Raw genomic sequence first — 19721 nt, 5'->3', positions numbered from 1 at the left:
GCTGTTCATTGCCCCAGGAATTCTTAGCACTTTACAAATCTAATCGATTGCCGCATGTAAGTTTAACCAAAGATAGAAATTTAAAGTGGGCAGACCTAGGAGAAAAAGTCACAAGGTGGGAAAAATAGACAGAGTTAGAACTCTCTGAACAAGGGGTACAAAAGCAGAAATTGAATTGGATAACACAGACACAACCCGCTGTGCACTCACAGGTAAGTGAGGACAGCTGAGTAGCACTTTTACTAGAGGAAGAGGAAAAAGCCTTACGAGACATACCAGAGACTCTCTGGTCAACAGGGAAATCAGATGTAGGACTTATTCTTACAGCAGGACCAGTTACTATTACGCCAAAATCAGCATTTAGACCTCAAAAGAGACAGTATCCCTTAAGGAAGGATGCAGAAATAGGAATCAAACCTATAATAGCAGCTTTACTTAAGGAAGGAGTCTTAATAGATTCTCCTGATTCACCGTGTAATACATCCTTATTTCCTGTTAGGAAAGCAAATGGGGAATGGCGTATGGTCCAAGATTTACAAGCTGTAAATGACGCAGTTATACCCAGGGCACCAACGGTGCCAGATCCACACACTTTATTGAATGATTTGAAACCTCAACAGAAGTATTTTTCTGTGGTAGATATTAGCAATGCATTTTTCTCAATACCGATACTCCCAGACAGCCAACATTGGTTTGCATTTACATTTCAGGGGAAACGGTATACATATACGAGACTACCACAGGGATATTGTGAAAGTCCAACAATATTCGCACAAGAAATGGCAAGTAACCTGGCGGGATTTATCCCACTGAAAGGTAGTCAGATTTTACTTTATGTAGACGACATTCTGCTGGCAGCCCCCACCCAGCAGGAATGCAGAGAGGATACCATATCATTATTACAATTTTTAGCTACTCAAGGACACTAGGTAAACAAAAACAAACTGCAACTTTGGAAAAAACAGGTTAAATACCTGGGATATGTAATATCCAAAGAAGGCAGAATATTAGATGAAGACAGAAAAACAGCAATATTACAAGCACCTAGACCAACTACCAAGAAGGAAATTATGTCCTTCCTGGGTACTACTAACTTTTGTCGGAGTTGGATACCAAACTATGCTTTGGAGTCTGCTCCACTGACTAATTTGATATTCAAAAAGCCGATGGCAGCACAGGATTTATTACAGTGGACACTAGAAGCAGAATCAGCTTCCTGCAAATTGAAACAACTGATAGCTTCTTCCTTAGTTTTAGGATTACCAAACTATCATAAGCGATTTTTCCAAACTGTAGACTGTAAGCAAGGTTATATGACATCAGTGTTCACACAACAGCATGGGGACAAACAACGTCCCATAGCTTACTATTCATCACAGCTAGACCCAGTGGCACGATCCTTGCCCCACTGTGTACAAGCAGTAGTCGCAGCTGCAATGGCAGTGCAGGCTTCAGCCTCAGTAGTTTTGTTCCACCCTCTCACATTGAGAGTGCCTCATGCAGTCGCGATTGTTTTACTGCAAGAAAAAGTAGCATATCTTTCTCCTGCTAGACATCTTTCCTGTATGACTATACTGTTGAGCCAACCTCATATGACAATTGAATGATGCACTACTTTGAATCCGTCAACCTTGCTCCCAACCCCTGCAGATGGCAAACCACACTGCTGCCTGCAGGAGATTGACTAAAAGACACTACCTAGAACAAACCTTACAGATGTTCCCTTGGATGATGCCAAGGTGACATACTATGTGGACGGCTCGTGCAGGAGGGGTCCTACAGGACAGAATCTAGTGGGGTATGCAGTAGTTTCTGATACTGAGATTTTAGAAGCAAAGTCTTTACCACACAACTGATCTGCACAAGCAGCAGAATTGATTGCCTTGACAAGGGCATGTACCTTGGCGAAAGATAAGAAAGTGAACATTTTTACTGACAGTCAGTATGCTTTTTCTACTGTACATGTTTTTGCGCAGCAGTGGAAAAATAGAGGAATGATGACATCTACTGGTAAACCAATTAACCATGCGCAATTTATTTTAGGTCTGTTAGACTCTATTCAGTTACCTCAGAAAGTAGCGATTTGTAAATGCGTAGCTCATACCAAACAACAGGATAGAATTTCAAAAGGCAATGCAAGGGCTGATATAGCTGCGAAGCAAGCAGCTTCAGAAGTTTTTCTTTTCAGTGAGGAATTGCAACCATCTGAGATTTTAGATTTAGAAATGTTAAAAACAATGCAGACACTTACTACAAATGTAGAAAAACAGTAAGTGGATAAAACGAGGAGCAATCCTTGGAAAGGGACTGTACATCTCCAAAGAAAAGAAAACAATCTTACCATCTAACTTGTTTAGATATGCAGCTTTGTTGAGCCATGGGCAGAGCCATGTCTCAACAGGGGTGATGGTACAGTTAGTGAATCGAGTGTTTATGACGTATGGATTTACTAATTACACAAAAAGTTTTTGTGCAGCATGCCATATTTGTAACAAGCATCGTGCACAAGGGGCATTGAAACCTAAGCAAGGGAGTTTTCCTATACCACCGTATCCATTTCATACCATTTGTATGGATTTTATAGAACTGAACAAATGTGAAAATAAGAAGTACTGCCTTGTCATTATAGATATGTTTTATAAATGGGTGGAAGCTTTTCCAACTAAAAATCCAGATGCAGCTACTGTTGCAAAAGTCCTTGTTAAAGAAATTATTCCTAGATTTGGCATACCGGAAAAGATTTATAGTGACAATAGCACACACTTTGTAAATCAAACTATACAACAACTTAGTCGCTATTTCGGGATATCATTGAAAAACCATTGTGCATACCACCCCCAATCTGCAGGATTAGTAGAGAGGCATAATGGGGTGTTGAAGAATAAACTTAGAAAATTGATTAGTGAGACACAAAAGAACTGGGTGCACTGTTTACCTCTGGCACTGTTGAGCATGAGAACTGTTCCAAATGCAAAAGGGTTAACTCCTTTTGAAGTTCTGTTTGGGAGGGCATATTATACACCTCAATGGAAACCTCTCATGTCTGCAGAGCAGGAGGCTGACAGTTCACTTGCAGGGTATATGAGGCGATTTTTGAATAACAAACTTTTGCAGTTAAATTCTGTTTCAGATAAAGAGCAGATGAAACCATCAGAAGCAGCAGTAGCCCCAGGCACCTGGGTCTGGGTGAAGATAGTGAAGAGAAAAAACTGGAGATGTTCATCGTGCATACAGCTGCAGTCCTTACATATGGGTTCTCCTGCCGTCAGGCGGGTCCTCGGTCGGCCGAATTCCAAAGTCTTGGTCCGGCGTCGGTTGTTGTCGTCAGTGCGACAGGGGTATATAAGACACGGCCGACGCCATTTTCTTCAGTCTTTTTTGCCGCGTGGTGCCCGAAGCAGAAGCAGTTCGCAAGTGCCGGTCGGCCAGCTCCTGAAATTACGAAAATTTGGAAACCGAAGTCTTCTTTAAAGCTAAGTACCCCGTTGGGGAAACTTTTCTTGCCTCAGACCGATGTCAGACAAAGTTAACAATTGTATTTCTTGTGGGAAGCAAATACCGCATAAGGATTTCCATTCCCTCTGTATTCCTTGTTTAGGCCCAGACCACGACGTCTCGGGCTGTCGCTTTTGTGCTACCTTTAATAAACGCACTGTTAAGCGTCGGGCAGAGTTCGCCCAGCACTTTTTTGGTAAAGCTTTTAACTATAAAATGTCGTCGGAGACTCCGACTACCATTTTGTCCAAAAAACACAAGGACAAAGACCGACACGCGAGGCCCGCGGTCTCCACCGACACCACTCCAAGACCGGCTACACGTGGTCCGGTTCTCAGTGAGGCACCTATGCAGCCCCTGACTACCGACAATGCTTCTTTGGCGGTGTCCTCTGTACCCGAGACCGCAGGTTCCTCGGCCCACACCCTGACTACAGCTACCGAAGCCACTGTGAGTGTTGAACCTCTTAATGTGGACAGATCTACTTCCACCCATGGTGTCTTCAGACCTTCTTCTTCCTTTTCCATCAAGGCCTTTACTAAGTCTAAATCAGCCATGCACTCCCAGAGGCCTGTTGCACAGGGCCCATCTACAGGCCCCATGCCTAAAAAGCAGATGCTCAAAATGGCTGAGGATTTAATTACTCTTATCAGGGGTTCCCAACCCCCACCGGACAAGAGACCCAGAGTGGAGGAAGAATCTCCCTCTTCTGACCAGGGCTCCATTATTTCAGAACATTCTGATGAAGAGGAGCATTCGTACTCCCCTTTTGAAGATTCTGATGCAGAACAGTCCATTCCTTCTGTATCCCCCCCAGAGGATTTCTCATTTGGGGAAACCTTGCATACCTTGAGGGAGCACTTCCATTGGGAAGGCCAGGATTTTTCTGATTCAAAGAAAAGGCTTAGGGAATTTCTTCTACTACCTCAGCACAGGCCTCTGGCGATACCTCCTGTCTTGGACATACTTGATGATGTTTATTCGGAGGCTTGCCTTAATCCGGATTCCCTGCCTCCAGCCCCAGTCAAGCCTGATAGGTACTACAGAGTTCCTAACTCACACCAATTTCTTTACAAAAGTCATAATGCTGACCCAGAAACCATTTCTCAGGGTCCCAAGGGAATGAAGGCCTCTACTGCTAAGAATCCATTACCTTCCGAAAGAAGTCTAGATCCTTAGAAAGGTGGGAAAAAAAGGTATATACCTCGGCCACTCTAACCATGAGGGCCTTAAATTGTCAGTTCCATATGCTTAAATATCAGCAGTTTCTGTTATCACAATTAAAGAATAAAATGTCACAACCTGAACAACCAGATTTGAAGGAGTTACAGGATATGATGCATAGTGCAGAACAAGTGGGTAAGCACACCTTGCAATGTGGTTATGATGCTCTAGAGGCCTCAAGTAGAGCTGCAGCTACAGGATCAGTCATTCGTCGACATGCCTGGCTTAGGGAACAAACCCTGCCTGATCATGCCAAGGCTAAATTACTAGATGCTCCTTTACAAAAGGATGTATTATTTGGTACTAATGCTGAGGAAATTCTAAGGAAAATGGAAGAAAAAGCTAAATCTATACAAACTGTTAAGGCTTTTCTACAGGTACAACCACCACGTTTTAGTAGAAATTGGCCTACAAAAAACTGGTCCTTTCCAGCCACGGACAAGCCCCAAAGAGGTAGATACAGATGCGGAAGGGGCAGAGGACAATCTCAAGGATCATATAGAGGCAGACAGTGGCAACCTCCAGCATCAAGAGGTGGCGAAGACAATGCACAGCAATACAGAAAACAAACCCAATGACTTTCCCCTTTGCATGCCAAACAAGGCTCAAGTGGCAGCACCCTTGGGAGGAAAGCTGGCATTATTTTCAAAAAATTGGCATATTGTCACAAAAGACAAATGGATCCTGGACATTATAAACAGAGGCTACAGATTTCATTTCCACACTCTTCCAAAAATGAGAGGCATGCCGAACCTGCCACACAATCAAAGGGCAGAGGCTCAAATACAAGTTTCAAAGCTCATGGACATGAAAGCTATTCAAGAGGTACCTAGTCACGAGCATGGTCAAGGTTTTTACCCAGACTATTCCTGGTACCAAGGAAGGGAACCGAATGGAGACCCATTTTGGACTTATCCATCCTAAACACATTTCTACTAGTACCAAAATTCAGGATGCTCACCTTATAGCAGCTTCTTCCCATGCTGGGCAAGGGGTCTTGGCTGGTAACATTGGACCTCAAGGAGGCATACCTGCATGTCCCAATCAGACAAAGCTGCAGAAGATACCTCAGATTTCTTGCAGGTCCAATCCACTATCAATTCTCTGCGTTGCCCTTTGGCTTATCTACTGCGCCCAGAGTATTCACGAAATGCCTGGCATCAGTAATTGCCTACTGCAGACTTCAAGGGATACAAATATACCCTTATTTGGACTGCCTGATCCAAGCGGACAGCAAGCACATACTTCTGGAGCATCTGGCTTATGTAACACAGTTATTGAATTCCCTGGGATACACTATCAACAAAGAGAAATCCAGGCTAACACCATCTCAGAAAATAATTTTCCTGGGTGCCAACTTGGACACAAACACCCAGATGGCCTATCTTACGCCAGAAAAACAAGGGCAACTAACTCAGTACTTCAAGATACTAGCAAATTGTACCAGGCTAACTGCAAGGAAAATCCTGCAGGCTCTGAGATTCATGGCATCTTGCATTCTTCTAATCCCATGTGCAAAGTTGCATATGAGGAAACTTCAATGGTACCTAAAAAACCTATGGTCTTAACACAGCCACAGTTTGGAAACAATAATACCACTAATTCCATGTTTACAAAAGGAATTTCTATGGTGGGCTCAAGCATGCCAAACAAACACAGGCCTACCATTCAGCAAGCCTCAAGCAAATCAAGTCATCACAACAGACGCCTCAGACTACGCCTGGGGGGGCACACATGACAGACAGGTGCATTCAGGGCAAATGGTCCCAAAAGGAAAAGCACCTTCACATCAATCAAAAGGAAATGCTAGCAGTGATAAATGCAATTACAGCTTTCAAGTACCTCCTGCATCCAGGGCAATTATTGATAAGAACAGACAACACCACAGTAATGTGGTACATAAACAAACAGGGAGGAACACATTCATAACCCCTGTGCAGGCTGGCCATGTCACTTTGGAACAGGGCTCTGGAATGGCAAATCGAGCTTCAAGCACAGTACGTGCCAGGTATGGAAAACACGCTGGCAGACAATCTAAGCAGAAATATGACAGACCCTCACGAATGGAAGTTGCATCCTCAAGTGTTTACAAAGATAATCCAAGCCTGGGGAAAGCCAGACATAGATCGCTTTGCCTCCCACAAAAATCACCAATTGACAAAGTTCTGCTCAAGTACATTTCATCCAAAGGCCTGGAGAGTGGACGCCCTTTCTTTCAGTTGGGCGGTACAGACAGTTTACGCCTTTCCACCTCTTCCTCTACTGACCAGGGTGCTTTTGAAAACAAGAGCAGACAGACCAAAGATGATACTGATTGCTCCAGACTGGCCAAGACAACACTGGTATCCACTCCTGAGGAGCCTAACACATTCTCCTCCCTGGACCCTACCTCTAATGCCTCTCCTTCTGACTCAGCACAGCTACAAAACTCTTCACAGTCAGCTGAAAACACTCAATCTGGCTGCATGGAAAATTCCTTAGCACCACAACAGACCCTTCTCTCCAAGGAGGTACAGGATGTCATTTTGGAAGCCAGAAGGCCATCTACTAGAAAAGCTTACTTTGCAAAATGTAAACGGTTTTGCGCTTGGAATGAGAAAAAGGATCAGGATCCTAGAAAACTGAATTTGCCTCAGATATTACAGTATCTAACTGAGCTGCTGAACAGTGAACTGTCATTCTCCTCCATTAAAATCCATGCCTCAGCCATTTCTGCAGAATTCAACACTGATCCACCCTTATTCTCTCACCCACTCTTAAGACATTTCCTCCGAGGGGCTAAGAATATAAGACCTCCAAGGAAACAACCAATCCCAGCCTGGGATCTTAATTACATACTGGAAAAATTAACTTTGCCTCCCTTTGAACCAGCTGCCTCAACAGATTTGCAATATTTGTCCTGGAAAACAGCTTTCCTTCTGGCTATTACCTCAGCTCGTAGGGTCTCGGAATTACAAGCCCTCATGGCTGTGCAGCCCTTTCTCATCTTCCATCAGGACAGGGTTTCCCTATGAACCAACCCATCATTTATGCCTAAGGTAGTATCCAGGGTAACTTTAAATCAGGCCATACACTTACCTACCTTTTACCCCAATCCTCAAAACAAAGGAGAAAGGCTGCTTCATTCCTTAGACATCCATAGACAGCTGCGTTACTATTTGGACAGAACAAAGCCGTTCAGGAAATCAGAACAACTCCTTGTGTCCTATGCTGTAGGAGCTCAAGGGAAGCCAATTTCCAAACAGACAATTTCAAAATGGATAGGCCACTGCATACGTTTTTGTTGCTCCTTTCATGGTAAATCTGTGCCTACAGGCATCCGATCCCACTCCACAAGGGCCACAGCTACCTCTACAGCCTTCCTCAGAGGAGTTCCTATCAAAGATATTTTGGAGGCAGCCACTTGGAGTTCGGTGCATACCTTCACTAAACACTACCACCTACCTTTATACTCCAAAACAAGAGCAGGCTTTGCCACTGCTGTGTTGCAGGGCATTTTGGCTCCTCCTAATTCCACCTAGTGCCTACCAAGTGCCTACCACCCTGTGCATAGCTTTGGGATTCTACCCATATGTAAGGACTGCAGCTGTATGCACGATGAACATAGTACAGTTTTGTACCTACCATAAATGTAGATGTTCGAGTGCTAATACAGCTGCAGTCCAGGTTTCTCTCCCTCCCTTCCCCTCTTGGTACAGGCCTAGTGGCTAACTCCTCCACAAACAACCTGTTTGGGTTATCCTTCTATGGTGTATTTGCTGCAACTACTGAATTTTGATTATATTGCATTGCATGACTATACATAGATATATAAATTATGTATTGCCTTCCTTCTGGGGGCACCTGACATCTGGGGCAAGAAAGACTGAAGAAAATGGCGTCGGCCGTGTCTTATATACCCCTGTTGCACTGACGTCAGGGAAGAAGGCGACAACAACCGACGCCGGACCAAGACTTTGGAATTCGGCCAACCGAGGACCCGCCTGACGGCAGGAGAACCCATATGTAAGGACTGCAGCTGTATTAGCACTCGAACATCTACATTTATGGTAGGTACAAAACTGTACTTTCTCCAAAGTGGGAAGGGCCGTACCAGGTACTACTGTCGACACCCACTGCAGTCAAGATTGCGGAGCGAGCATCCTGGATTCATTTGACACACTGTAAACTGGTTAAGAACTTTGAACTGGACAAAAACCTTGTTACTGTTGTACAACGAGAACAAAATGACCAGGTATAGAGCAAACAGAGACATTGAACAACCTCAGAAAACTTGCATGATTATTCTGGTAGCTATACTGATAACATTGTTCTTTTTGTTGTGGCCTTTCCTTTTTCCTGCCACAAAAGTTGAACTGATTAAACGTGATGAACCGAACATAGACTGGCACCCAAACTTTAACACTTATCAGGCAATTACATGTGTGTATGCTGGGACTTTTAATGTTTTGAACTGCTGGATCTGCACAGCCATACCAACAGCATACGGGGGGCTATTAATGACTGCAATCCCCCTAGGGGTCAATGAGACCTGGGAAAATTTGGTTTATGAAACAGTAGCTATTAAAGCATATGATAAGGTAGCACTGTATTTGCCTGTGACACAAAAGGGAATTATATGTTTTTACAAGAATGACACAATTCAAGTGGGTTGGAGCAAGTGTAATGTGACTGTACATTATAAATGTTATACCAAAGCAAACAAAATAGGTGGAACTTGTAGTTCAAATTATGACTCAGTTCAAATTATGACTCATTTCTTGAGTCCATGCATAAGACTATTGACCAAGTGCAACGTAATCCTGTACTTTTTAAACAGTTATCTGTAATACATAGAAACATGTTTCATGCAGGGCAGCCATTTCGTAACAAAGTAACTACTAAGGTAGAGGATTGTTATTTTGTGTGTGGTAGAAAAGCATATAAATGGTTACCTGAGAACTGGTCCGGCAGTTGTTTTTTGAGGTACCTGGTCCCGGCCATACGACACACTGCAGTCTTGCCTCAGGAAAATATTCGAAATACCCGAGATGTAGCCAAGAAAGCTGTTAAAAAGCCTGAAAATCCAGTGGGACAGATCGAGGCAGGCTGGAAAGACCATCATACTGTGGGTACCAAACTGATGCACATGGACTTGAGTGATGCTGTTATATCGTGGGCAGGCATATTACCTGCATATGGTGCAGTTAAATCGATTTGGGAGCTGCGAAAACTGTCTAAACTTCTCGAAGTAATGAATAATGCAACTTTCTCTGCTCTTGAACTGATAACTGATGAACTGAATGCTATGAGAACTGTAGTGCTCCAGAACTGAATGGCTCCTGACTTCACCCTAGCGGCGAGGGGTGGTACGTGCGCTTTAATCAAAGAAGAATGCTGTGCATACATACCAGATCATCAGCATGAGATAAATGACCACCTTGAGGTGATGCAGCAAGTGTCGACCATGACCAAGCCAGGCCCAAACCCTCTGATGGACTTTTTCCAGAATTTGTTTGGGGGGTGGGGTTCCATCCTAATGAACATCTTGATTGCCATTTGTGTGGGATTGCTCCTGATAGGAGCTTGTATTTGTTGTGGTATCCCCTGCATGAAAAAATTAGTCAAAGAATTTATAGATATATCAGTTTCTGAGACTATGTGTCAAAGTACTGAATTTGAAGAACTGTTAGAATGTGAAACACTTTCATAAAGTTTTAAACTGAATGACTTTCTTAACCGCAAATCCTGAATGGAAGAGGTTAGGAAAAGAAGCAAACTGTTTATTCTTTTTGAAAATAGAATTAAAAAGTATTAACAGGGGGGAAATGTCAGAAAAAATATGTATTAATGTGTGTATGCTTAATGCTAATTAGAAGCTAAATAAGTTAACACGTTTTTCATTCTATTTTATATGCACTGTTTTATATATAAATTGAGTTTCATATGAGACTGAAAAGATGCTTTTTGAAACTGCAGTGTGCTTTCTGAAACTTGCAAGATGCCCTCTGACCTAGTAATTGCTAGCACAGCAATATTCATGTTTATGCCTTTTGGAAATGTACTTGAGAAGCAGGTGGTTATCTGCTAGGTCAGGAGAGAATAAATGAACAATGCTATAGCCTGTAAATATAATGATCTTAAACAATCAGCTCTGTTCGAAGTATGAGAACATGTGCAGCTGCAGAAGTTTAGAGATAGTGTAGAAAAAGGATTGTTAGAGAAATGAACTGCTTGCTTTGTGCTTGAATTAGCCATAGTACCTTGAATGGTAACATTGCATGTATCTAACCGGTGGTAGCCAAGGCCACGTTGTTTTCCTTAGGAAGTTTCTCACAAAAATTGATAAATCAGCAGAATTTTATGAAAGCAATTCTTAGTAAATGATGATGATAAAACTTGTGATTCACTACGTCAGCTTGGTAGGCAATGTCTTATTAGAAAGTCTATAAAAATGTAAGCATTTCCTGTTTCTAGTTAGACAAACTCTGTATTAGCACGTTTTTGTCTCCTTGCTGCAAGATTAAAGTGCCTTAACCGGAACCTACCGTGTTTTGATCATTTTTAAAGTATATTTTTCCTTTGACAACGTAGAAGCAATTTAAATAGAAAAGTTACACACAGGAGTAAAACCAAACCTATACGAATCATGCTAATCAGCAGATTAATGCGTAAGAATCACACATACTATCATTCTATAGTCGTTTAAATAAGAGAAACTAATACTGAATATCTTACAAATCATTAAAATAGTGATGACTTAACAACTACTTTTTATGTCTAACATTAATCAGCACATCCCTAATACAACAGTTATGCAGTAAAGCCGCTCATCATCAAATCGACCTTCCTAAATAACATTGAGAGAAGTTGGGAATTCCGTCTGCAAAGATTTTTTGTTCCGTTCCTTTTCATTTTCCATCTTATGAACAATGAGGGAAAAACAGGCCACGTCAGGTTTCAAATCAAGTACATACGACCACTTCTTTTGTAAAGATATAAATGGTTTTAAATGCAACATTTCAAGGATATAGCTAACCCCTATAAGTAGTCAAATTCAATTTAACTCAAGAACAAGCAGGACTATTTACACCAATATAATTTTTAGACCTTTAAAGTTAACTACTAATAGCCATTGATTAAAAGAATATGATTAGTGACATCTTTTTTAAAGCTAACCCAAACCATAAAATCATGCCACATATGAAATGAGCGAGAATATCCCTTTCTTTAGTTGATACATAATATTGTCATGTAATACTCATGGTACACATAAATAGCCTTTAACTGAAGCCTAAGCATGAATTGTAATATATGTTAAAGGTTAACTTCTTTAGACCAGGAAATTGGCTATCCTATATCAGTAGGGCATACTAATGTATACTGCTTTGCCAGAACAATCAAAACTTAGGAGGAAAAGTTCGCAACCAGAATCTGAATCAGAGCAGTAACAGTATCTTATATCATGGAACTTAAAAGTCAATGATTTGATGACTTCTAAGGATGAATGGATGACATGCAGTATATCAAATAGATGGCAAAAGGTAATAAAAGGGGAAAACATACTGGACCTGATCATCACCAACATACCAACATGGGGACTCTATGCTCCAGACTAGAAGTGTATCCCTCACTGGTAAGATCAGACCATAAACTAATCTCACTGGATATTCACATCCCGACCCCATCTCCTGCCCAGAAAACCACAGTGAAAAACTTCTCTAAAGCAAATTTCACACTCCTCAAAACCGAGGTGGAATCCTTCAAAGCCCCCCGGGCCTATGGAAAATACAGCCCAGACCGCAGAATCCTTTATAAATGCATTCTATGAACACCTTCAGGAATGCATGGATCATGCAATCCCAAATAAAACCAAGACCCAATCCTCCAAAGGCAGACGTCCTGTCTGGTGGACCCCAGCCATAAACAAACTATACAATAGAAGGAGGAAGCTACTAAATGATAGAGCAAAATCCCAAAAAGTGAAGGCATCTCTGATCAGTATTAGCAAAAAACTACGGGCACTCATAAAATCGTCTAAGGCCAGCTTTGAGAGAAAAATTGCACAGTACACTAAGGATAATCACAAGGCTTTCTTTAGTTATGTTAGGAACCCGGGTGGGAATTCCCAGATATGCTCAGAATTAGTCCAAAATTACAAAAAATACACCGAACCCACAGACATTGCCAACATCCTAGCTGACAGGTTCAGCAAACTTCTCCCCCACCAAAAGGGCAAATATCTATCCCAGCAGAGTGCTGCCCCTGACATCTCAGATGCTCAGGTAAGAGCCGCCCTCTCCAAAGCAAAAAACACAGCATCAATGGGACCAGACGGTGTCCCGGGCTGCGTCCTACATGAACTCCAAGAAGAGCTAAACCTAAACATAAAACTACTGTTCAATCTCGGCCTTACTACAGGATATGTACCCAAAGAGTGGCGTACAGCGACAGTGGTCCCTCTCCACAAAGGTGGTGCCTCAACGGATCCTGGAAACTATCGCCCCATAAGCCTGACTAGCTTGGTCTGCAAAGCTATGGAAAGGATCATCATGGACCTCATAAATAAAGATATTGGGGACCTACAGACACTGGATCCTACCCAGTTCGGCTTTGTTAAGGGCAGATCCTTCCCCCTGATCCTGGTTGATTTCTTTGAAACAGTCACCAAGGCCATTGATGAGGGGAAGGTGGTCCACACAGCCTACCTGGACCTCGCAAAAGCCTTCGATACAATACCCCACTCAGGCATTATAGATATGCTCACCAGCTTAAATATAAATCCCTATGTCACTAGATGGGTTGCAAACTGGCTCAAGGACAGAACCCACATGGTTAGAATTGCTGGAGCCATGTCAGACTCCAAACCAGTTACAAGTGGCGTCCCACAAGGCTCAGTCCTGGGACCTCTCTTGTTCGGTATACATTTCTCGGAGGTACAGGCCAACACGGAAGGACTGTGGCTGACCAAGTTCGTAGATGACTGCAAACTGGGTGCCATAATAGACTCTCCAGCCGACACAAGCATCCTCCAAAAGGGCCTCATAGAAACAGACACCTGGTGCCAGAGCCATGGCCTCAAGCTAAACGTCAAAAAGTGTATAGTCATCCCCTTTGGCAAAAACAAAGTGCCCACAAATTACCACATAGGTGGTAATCCATTAAGTACAGAAGTAATTAGGGACCTGGGGACCCAAGTTGATAGCAGTCTCTCATTTGACAACCACGTGGCCAAAGTGGTTAGAAAAACATTTTATATAGCCCACCTAATCATGAAGGGATTCACATCAAGATCAGGGGAGGTCATCGTGCCTCTTTACTCATCCCTCATCAGGCCCATAATTGAGTACAGTGCCCCTTTTGGGATGTAGCTTACCAGACACATGCAGCAACTGGAAAGACCCCAAAAGTACCCCACCAAGAGGGTCAAAGGGCTCAAACAGATGCCATATTATGCTGCCCGGTTAAAGAAACTCCAGCTCTACCGCCTGTTCAGGGGCGATCTCTCCCTGACGTATAAAGCTATGTCCAACCCGGAATTAATGGACATGCTGCACCTCAGAAAATCCAAATCCCATCGAGCTACGCACTCGAGAGACTTGAACCTCAGCACTGAAATAAATAGGACATGTTGGAGGTACAGATTCATAACCCAGAGGCTCCCTTCACTCTGGAATAAAATCCCAGTCCAGGTTAGGCAGAGTCCCTCATTGACTCTCTTCAAGAGGAGTCTTGATGAGTGGATGGGAGATCGTAGGTTTAACCCAGGTATCACTTCTGTGTCACTGTTAGACAGAGGCACGGTATACTAACTTCGAAAAAGGGCATAACAAAATTAATTTAAAATGGGTGGCGAAAGCCAAACACATTCTGGCTAGGCTTATAAATGCCCTAGGGCAGATAGCCTAGTATGAACCTATGAACCTATAAGAGGTTAAAAGAAAAACAGAATGTGCCTGCATCAATAATATATAACTTATCTTCAAAGCACATATTTTTCTAAACCCATCTCCTTCAAGAGACAAATATTTGTCTCAACCATATGCAAAGTGATCATCATCTTCTTTCGGCTGTTCCCGTTAGGGTTCGCCACAGCAGATCATCTGTTTCCATTTCTTCCTGTCCTATGCATCATGCTGTTTCACACCAACCGCCTGCATGTCCTCTCTCACCACATCCATAAACCTTATCATAGGCCTTCCTCTTTTCTTCTTACCTGGCAGCTCCATCCTTAGCATCCTTTTCCTAATATACCCAGCATCTCTCCTCAGCACATGTCCAAACCAACGCAATCTCGCCTCTCTTGCTTTGTCTCCAAACTGTCCAACCTGAGCTGACCCTCTAATATACTGATTCCTAATCCTGGTCACACCCAGTGCAAATCTTAACGTCTTTAACTCTGCCACATCCAGCTCTGACTCCTGCCTTTTTTCAGTGCCACCATATCCAACCCATATAACATAGCTGGTCTCACTACCCTCTTGTAGACCTTCCCTTTCACTCTTACTGGTACCCGTCTGTCACAAATCACTCCTGACACTCTTCTCCACCCATTCCATCCTGCCTGTACTCTCTCCTTCTTCTCTCTTCCACACTCAGCATTACTCTGAACTGTTGATCCCAAGTACTTAAACTCATCCACCTTTGTCAACTCTACTCCCTGCATCCTCACCATTCCTCTATCCTCCCTCTCATTTACACACATATATTCTGTCTTAGTCCTGCTGACCTTCATTCCTCTCCTCTCTAAAGCACATCTCCACCTCTCCAGAGTCTCCTCAACCTGGTCCCTACTCTCGGTACATATCACAATGTCATCTGCAAACATCATAGTTCATGGGGCCTCCTGTCTGATCTCATCTGTCAACCTGTCCATCACCACTGCAAATAAGAAAGGGCTCAGAGCTGATCCTTGATGTAATCCCACCTCCACCTTAAACGTATCCGTCACAACCACCACAGTCCTCACCAATGTCACACTACGCTTGTACATATCCTGTACCACTCTTACATACTTCTCTGCCACTCCCAACTTCCTCATACAATACCACAACTCCTGTCTAGGCACCCTGTCATATGCTTTCTTTAAGTCCACAAAGACCCAAGGCAACTCCTTCTGACCTTCTCTGTATTTCTCCAACAACACTCTCAGAGCAAAGATTGCATCTGTAGTGCTCTTTCCTGGCATGAAACCATACTGCTGATCACTAATCATCACCTCCCTTCTTAACCTAGATTCCACTACTCTTATACCATATGGAAAGTGATATGAATAATAAAATACAGGTTCCAAGGTTACAGCTAGCTTAAAACAGAATATCAGTAAAAGGGGGTGATATTGGTAATATTCTGAACACCAGGATCAAGACTTTTATATAATTTTTATGAAAAGATGTATTTACATGAATTTCACTGTGTACAACAGTAATTCCAAGTCCATGTATCTTCATTTTCTTGATACTTCAACAAATAACAGCATTTGGGAGAAAACATTAGCTGAATGGTCATGGTGAAGTGTAGATCATAAAAATAAAAATACTAATTTGAAAATGAAAAGAATGCTAAAAGTTGAAACCACAGTGAAAACCCGGACAGACGCTGGAAGAACATTGAGAGGTTGCCTTGTGTGACTGATATCTGCCCACCATCTCCTGATGTGTAGCATTGCATTTTTGCAGAATTCTCATTAAATTGGTTTCCGCACATTGCCTACATTTTATCTTTCCCTGTCCCAGCAAGGTGCAGACGAGATCCTTTAACCCATCCCTGGTTGTCTGATACAGAAGGTGTTTTTTCTTAAACAGACCCACAGAAGGCGAGACCAGGTTTTAGGCCAGATGCAATACTTCAAAAGTCAACCCTTTGAACTAGGCTTTTTCCTGTCTACACAGTTACTGTTGCTGAGGTCTGAGCAGTGATTTAATTTGGTCTGGATAGAAAGATATTGTTATTTCTAAGCTGATACACCATTGAAAAATAAAATTATAATCTCAAAGATGTTCTTTATTATTTATAAGGTAGTAAGTCACTTGAAAATGGAGTTATGATTTCAGTCTGTTCTGGAAGTGGAAGAACTTTTTGCTTATCGACAGCCCATGGTATTGTACTGTACTGTTTCTGTGAACTTCTGAGGACTCCTTTCACATTGCATACCTCTTTTTGTTTCATTAGGGATCCGAAGATTTCTGCTTTGTTGCTCCAGGCTCTTTACCCTGTGATTGCTGTGGACAGTTACGTACCTGTAGTTGATGTTTTTACAGGAAAAAAGAAAGGAAGTTTGAAAGTTCTTCTAGCGCTTGGCTCAGGGGATCAGATTCTGGCAATGCATAGACTAAAAAATGAAGAAAGTGGTGCCGATGTCCATGTCGCAAGACCACCTCATTTTCTAGAGCCACAGCAGCTCCCAGCCAAGGTACAGTGTATAACAGCACAAGCGTTTTATCTGTTACTGTGTCTCCATTATTCACTGAATAACTTGTTAAAATAAACCATTTCAGTCCCAAGGTACAGTGTATAACAGCACAAGCGTTTTATCTGTTACTGTGTCTCCATTGTTCACCAAATAACTTGTTAAAATAAACCATTTCAGTCCCAAGGTACAGTGTATAACAGCACAAACCTTTTATCTGTTACTGTGTCTCCATTATTCACCAAATAACTTGTTAAAATAAACCATTTCAGTCCCAAGGTACAGTGTATAACAGCACAAGCCTTTTATCTGTTACTGTGTCTCCATTATTCACCAAATAACTTGTTAAAATAAACCATTTCAGTCCCAAGGTACAGTGTATAACAGCACAAGCCTTTTATCTGTTACTGTGTCTCCATTATTCACCAAATAACTTGTTAAAATAAACCATTTCAGTCACAAGGTACAGTGTATAACAGCACAGACCTTTTATCTGTTACTGTGTCTCCATTATTCACCAAATAACTTGTTAAAATAAACCATTTCAGTCCCAAGGTACAGTGTATAACAGCACAAGCCTTTTATCTGTTACTGTGTCTCCATTATTCATTGAATAACTTGTTAAAATAAACCATTTCAGTCCCAAGGTACAGTGTATAACAGCACAAGCCTTTTATCTGTTACTGTGTCTCCATTATTCACCGAATAACTTGTTAAAATAAACCATTTCAGTCCCAAGGTACAGTGTATAACAGCACAAACCTTTTATATGTTACTGTGTCTCCATTATTCACCGAATAACTTGTTAAAATAAACCATTTCAGTCCCAAGGTACAGTGTATAACAGCACAAACCTTTTATATGTTACTGTGTCTCCATTATTCACCGAATAACTTGTTAAAATAAACCATTTCAGTCCCAAGGTACAGTGTATAACAGCACAGACCTTTTATCTGTTACTGTGTCTCCATTATTCACCAAATAACTTGTTAAAATAAACCATTTCAGTCCCAAGGTACAGTGTATAACAGCACAAGCCTTTTATATGTTACTGTGTCTCCATTATTCACCGAATAACTTGTTAAAATAAACCATTTCAGTCCCAAGGTACAGTGTATAACAGCACAAGCCTTTTATCTGTTACTGTGTCTCCATTATTCATTGAATAACTTGTTAAAATAAACCATTTCAGTCACAAGGTACAGTGTATAACAGCACAAGCCTTTTATCTGTTACTGTGTCTCCATTATTCATTGAATAACTTGTTAAAATAAACCATTTCAGTCCCAAGGTACAGTGTATAACAGCACAAGCCTTTTATCTGTTACTGTGTCTCCATTATTCACCGAATAACTTGTTAAAAATAAACCATTTCAGTCCCAAGGTACAGTGTATAACAGCACAAGCCTTTTATCTGTTACTGTGTCTCCATTATTCACCAAATAACTTGTTAAAATAAACCATTTCAGTCCCAAGGTACAGTGTATAACAGCACAAGCCTTTTATCTGTTACTGTGTCTCCATTATTCACCCAATAACTTGTTAAAATAAACCATTTCAGTCCCAAGGTACAGTGTATAACAGCACAAGCCTTTTATCTGTTACTGTGTCTCCATTATTCATTGAATAACTTGTTAAAATAAACCATTTCAGTCCCAAGGTACAGTGTATAACAGCACAAGCCTTTTATATGTTACTGTGTCTCCATTATTCACCGAATAACTTGTTAAAATAAACCATTTCAGTCCCAAGGTACAGTGTATAACAGCACAAGCCTTTTATCTGTTACTGTGTCTCCATTATTCACCGAATAACTTGTTAAAATAAACCATTTCAGTCCCAAGGTACAGTGTATAACAGCACAAGCCTTTTATCTGTTACTGTGTCTCCATTATTCACCGAATAACTTGTTAAAATAAACCATTTCAGTCCCAAGGTACAGTGTATAACAGCACAAGCCTTTTATCTGTTACTGTGTCTCCATTATTCATTGAATAACTTGTTAAAATAAACCATTTCAGTCCCAAGGTACAGTGTATAACAGCACAAGCCTTTTATCTGTTACTGTGTCTCCATTATTCATTGAATAACTTGTTAAAATAAACCATTTCAGTCCCAAGGTACAGTGTATAACAGCACAAGCCTTTTATCTGTTACTGTGTCTCCATTATTCATTGAATAACTTGTTAAAATAAACCATTTCAGTCCCAAGGTACAGTGTATAACAGCACAAGCCTTTTATCTGTTACTGTGTCTCCATTATTCATTGAATAACTTGTTAAAATAAACCATTTCAGTCCCAAGGTACAGTGTATAACAGCACAAGCCTTTTATCTGTTACTGTGTCTCCATTATTCACCGAATAACTTGTTAAAATAAACCATTTCAGTCCCAAGGTACAGTGTATAACAGCACAAGCCTTTTATCTGTTACTGTGTCTCCATTATTCATTGAATAACTTGTTAAAATAAACCATTTCAGTCCCAAGGTACAGTGTATAACAGCACAAGCCTTTTATCTGTTACTGTGTCTCCATTATTCATTGAATAACTTGTTTTTTTTTTTTTTTTTTTTTAAATAAACCAATTTCACTGTGTCCAAATTATTTTTTTTT

General features: G+C 41.5%; 1 protein-coding gene across 1 annotated transcript in view; it reads left to right on the top strand.

Moving 5' to 3' along the window:
• The window catches only part of C2CD3 (C2 domain containing 3 centriole elongation regulator), a 2415762-nt gene that overhangs the window by 1208595 nt on the left and 1187446 nt on the right, over positions 1-19721 (top strand). The window contains exon 19 of the mRNA XM_044072855.1: positions 16870-17150. Within this exon, the coding sequence (XP_043928790.1) occupies positions 16870-17150 (281 nt within the window). The remainder of the gene's footprint in view (positions 1-16869; positions 17151-19721) is intronic.

This window comes from Protopterus annectens, chromosome 5.part1 (assembly GCF_019279795.1).
Source record: "Protopterus annectens isolate FY-2018-M chromosome 5.part1, PAN1.0, whole genome shotgun sequence".
NCBI classification, from domain to species: domain Eukaryota; kingdom Metazoa; phylum Chordata; order Ceratodontiformes; family Protopteridae; genus Protopterus; species Protopterus annectens.
The sequence above is the reverse complement of the archived record's forward strand: the minus strand, read 5'-3'. Positions and strand labels throughout refer to the sequence as shown.